Source organism: Monodelphis domestica, chromosome 2, assembly GCF_027887165.1.
Source record: "Monodelphis domestica isolate mMonDom1 chromosome 2, mMonDom1.pri, whole genome shotgun sequence".
Lineage (NCBI taxonomy): Eukaryota > Metazoa > Chordata > Mammalia > Didelphimorphia > Didelphidae > Monodelphis > Monodelphis domestica.
The window spans coordinates 14,829,318-14,833,803 of NC_077228.1; the positions used below are offsets into that span (position 1 = coordinate 14,829,318).

General features: G+C 54.2%; 1 protein-coding gene across 1 annotated transcript in view; it reads left to right on the forward strand.

Annotated features, from left to right (window-relative positions):
- Positions 1–4,486, forward strand: part of KANK4 (KN motif and ankyrin repeat domains 4) — a 120,130-nt gene that overhangs the window by 98,821 nt on the left and 16,823 nt on the right. The window contains exons 4-5 of the mRNA XM_056814119.1: positions 308–373; positions 4,132–4,400. Of these exons, the coding sequence (XP_056670097.1) occupies positions 308–373; positions 4,132–4,400 (335 nt within the window). The remainder of the gene's footprint in view (positions 1–307; positions 374–4,131; positions 4,401–4,486) is intronic.

The following is a 4,486-nucleotide window of genomic DNA, read 5'->3' on the forward strand; positions in this document are numbered from 1 at the left end:
TTGGGAGTCTATGAAACATTCCTTTAAACGTCATCCTCATGATCACGTGTGACGCTCCTAAGGCTGGGTCTGCTTGGAAGCCCCCTGACGTAGAGTAGCGACAGGCAGAATGGGAGCCATTCTCAGAGTCTGGAAGCTGCGGGTTCAAATCCTTCCTCATGCTGCCTGGTGTCCCGGGTGGGGAAACCCAAAGACCACCCCGGCCGAGTCCCCTGCGAGGGCGCCTCTTTGGTGGCGAGTGAGCGCTCGAGGTTTGACTTTGTCTTGTCGGTGACCGCTGCTAACCTCCTCCCTTGTGTTTGCCTAGAGATCTCCCCGTCGACAAGCCTTAAGTCCATAATGAAAAAGCGAGGCTATGGCTTCCGCGCAGGAGGTAATGGGACCAAAAAGAACCTTCAGTTTGTTGGGGTAAACGGTGGGTAAGCATCGTTCCTGCCGCCAGACCGCCTTCCCGTGTCTAATGTCCGCTCTGTCTCTTCTTTCCTTTCCCTGCTTGAATCCTATAAACTCGTATGGAATCTGCCTCCTTCCTAGCAACCTGGAGAAAAAGATCCTGGGTTACTAGAGGACCACACGCGCAAGATGAAGGGCCAAAAAGAGCCGGTGCCATTTTAGGCTGGGGCAGGAGGTGTCCGTCCAGGACCAGAGATGGCCGGGGTCTGGGGTTTAGTGCTGGCACCATGATTCAGGGGCACAGATTCCCTGGGAATGAGGGCATCCAGGAGATGGGGAAAGGTCTTGGGGGGCTTTTGAACCCTGGCTGTAGGAATCGCTGCCCAAGTCCTCTGGTCTCCGACGACCTCCTCTTTTGCCCTTTCCTTCTGGCCCTTCTAAACCTAACCCTGCCCAGAAGCCTCTGCTCTGACTTGGACCCGATACTTGGGGTGCCAGCTCTCTGGGCCCCCCAAGGCATTGTGGGAGAAATAATTCGTCTGCAGAAAGCAGGAATTTGGGAGCCACCAGACACCCTCCAGTCGCAGGGAGGCTGTAGTCAGTTGTTTCAGGGGCTCTTTCCCAAGTACACGTACTCCAGCCCCTGTGAATGGCGGCCCTGGCCTCAGTCCACAGGGGCATTGAATGAGAAACTACTGATGGGGGAGGGCAGCTAGGAAGCCTGGCGGATGGAGAGATGGAAGGTCCTGGGTGCAAATTTGTCTTCAGACACCTCACTGAACCCCCGTTGCCCAGCCCTTATTGCTCTTTTGCCTTGGAGCTGATACACAGTATTGACTTGAAAACAGAAGGTGAGGGTTAAACGATGAACAAACTCCAGTGGTCTCTTCTCTGCCATTTGCCACATCTGGACGCTTTTAGAGCAGTCAGAGGAGAGCCAGCGGCTCCGCTTCCTTTCCTGGGGAGGCTCTGGGGGGGCCTGGTTGGGTCCTCCCTGCTCAGGCTCTTGGGGATCTCTCAGTTCCCCCCTCTGGAGATGCCGGCACTTCTTCCCCGGGAGCCAGCCTGGCCCTCCTTTATCTTCTGGCCCCCATCTCTTCCCCCAGGCTCTTCTCCAGGCTTCCACCGATGGGGCAGACTTTGGAGAAACATCCCCTCCCGAGTGGGCCCTGGAAAGTCGTGGTGTCTGGACGGTGCGGCCATGGCTTCGAGTCCTGCCGTCTGGCAGCAGGCTGAGCTCTGAGAAGGAGGGACGTCAGACATTTTAGAACGAACCCCTAAATCTTACCTCATTTTCTTTTTTTTCCTTTTAAACCCACCTTCTGTCTTAGAATCAAGGATGCTCCAAATCCCCACTGATTAGAGAACTGCAAAGTAAAACAGCTCTGAGACATCAACTCACACCCGTCAAAGTGGCTCCTGTGACCAAAAAGGGAAAATGACAAATGTCGGAGGGGATGTGGGGAAACGCCGAGGCTGGGCATTGCTTCCAAGACAGAAGAATGGGAAGGGCTGGGCAATGGGGGCTCAGCGACTGGGTCACCCGGCTAGGACGTGTCTGAGGGCAGATTTGAACCCAGGACCTCTCTCTATCCACTGAACCCCCTGGCTGCCCCGATATTTTCTGATAGTGTCAAGGAATCAGAATTGAGAATCTGAGTCTCACGGATTTAAGCGATGGGTCACACACAGCCTTTAAGGTGGTCTAGTCATGGGAGGCGGGTCCTCGGGACTCTTTCTGTCTTCCCAAGTCACCAAACAAATCTAATGCCTTTTCGTCTGACCGATACGCTGTATTTTTTCTAAGATGGAAGGTCAGGGCTTAATTAAAAAAAGAAATCAAGGGTTAAATTTTCAAGTGAAAACACACACACACACACACACACACACACACACACGCACACACCCATTGCCTAACTAAGCCTTGGATCCCCTACTTAATTTTGATCCCAAAAGAGAAGGTAATGGCTTAAAAAAAAAAAAAAGACTCCCATAGCCAGGGAGCCCACCACCCCCCGGAGGCACCTGCTTCGTTCAGGGACACTCTCCCTCTTGAGCAATTCCCACCACTTGCTGATCGCTTGACATCCAATAGGATGACCTTTTCAGTATTGGAAGATGTCTCTACAGCCTTCCCTTGGCCTTCTTTTCTCTGGTCTCAACACTGCCAGCCCCTTCATCGAAGAACGCTTCAACAGCTGGTCTCCGATCCCCTCTCTCAGCCTCCTCCCTCTGCTCAGGCTTTTATCTTCCAAAATAGCAACATCTGGGGGTGTCTGACCCAGCTGCTGAGAGTTAAACCTGAAGCTGCCCCCCATTCTCTTTTTATTCTATCGTGGAACCCCTTGGCAGTTGGGGAAGTCTCTGGTTCACTTCTCAGAATCCGGTGGAGAGTTTACAGTCCATCTGTAATCGAAGGACGTTCTAGATCTCCTGTAAAAGTTAGTGAGAGCAAAGATGTACTTTCCCCATCCAAGACCATGGGGCTCCAGAAATCTATCCCATGATCCCTAGGCTAAGAAGCCCCATTCTAGAGGTGGAAGGCTTTCCCTTTCCCCTTCTCCTCTCATGGGCCTTCACTGTAAAGAAGAAGCCCCATTCTAGAGGTGGAAGGCTTTCCCATTCCCCTTCTCCTCACATGGACCTTCACTGTTGGGAAGCCCCATTCTAGAGGTGGACGGCTTTCCCTTTCCCCTTCTCCTCTCATGGGCCTTCACTGTAAAGAAGAACTTCCATTCTAGAGGTGGAAGGCTTTCCCTTTCCCCTTCTCCTCTCATGGACCTTCACTGTTGGGAAGCCCCATTCTAGAGGTGGAAAGCTTTCCCTTTCCCCTTCTCCTCTCATGGACCTTCACTGTAAAGAAGAACCTCCATTCTAGAGGTGGAAGGCTTTTCCTTTCCCCTTCTCCTCACATGGACCTTCACTGTTGGGAAGCCCCATTCTAGAGGTGGACAACTTTCCTTTCCCCATTCTACTGGGGCCACCAACCGAAGTCTGACCCAAGGCCTCGTCCTAGTCAGCTTTAAGCCGTACCATGAACAGGCCAGCCAGAGGGAACGACTGGTTCTGGGGAATCCAGGGAAGGATTTTGACAATTAATCCAGAGAACTTCAGTGGGGAAACATGAATCTGTGATCTGACATTTCTAGAATGAGTTTCCAGCTTCCCCATCAGACAGCTTTTGCCAGGATTGGGTTACGGGTCCCGAGCACCCTAGTTTATCAGGTTCCTGGGTGATGGGCTGCTTCTCTGGCTTCTTCTCAGGAGGGCTTGTCCGATTGGCCTCTGAATGGAGACGCTTCTCCCATGGATGAGGCCAGGGTCTTCTTGGGCTGGAGCGCTCTCCTCTCCCTCCTCTTGCCTCTGGGGTTCTCCGGCTTCCAGCTCTTCCCCCCCTCTGCTTCAGCCATCCTTTTCCCTCTGCTCCTGCTGCCTGTGCCTCCCCTGGGGGCTCCCCTGCCATTTCCAGTGCCTGTGGCTTGTTTACCCACGTGCTTGTCGGCATGGTGTCTCACATGGCACAGGACCTCCTTGAGGGCAGAGACCCTGCTCTTTGCCAGCACTTCACAGAGCGCCTGGCACATGGCAAGTGCTTAATAAGTGCTCGTGGACTGGTCCACGGACACAGGCCAGGCTGCCTTCTGCCTGAATCCTGCCTCAGGGCCCTCCTGGAGATCCTGCCTTGTGTCTGGCCTCGAGGGAAGGCTGCGGTGGGTGACGTTTGCTCTCCTCCTGCAGCTACGAGACAACGTCCAGCGAGGAGACCAGCGGCGAGGACAGTGCATCCGAGGCTGCTTCCGACGGGGAGCCGGAGAAGAAGGGAGATGGCCCAGAGCTCAAGCTGGGCAGAGCTGCGGAGGGAAGCCAGCAGATGGTCCAGGGCCCCGCGGAGGGCGCCGGGAGCAGCGCCAGTGGCGGGAAGGAGCTGCGGCTGGTGCTCATCACAAGTCGGAGAGGTCTGCCAGAGCCCCTCAGTTTCCCTAAGCCTGATCTTTAAAAAACAGGGGGTGATGGGGATAAGGATGGCGCCCACCTTCCAGGGAAGATCCAAGGAGATGATAGCTGTAACACTGTTGCCTAGCACAGAGTAGAT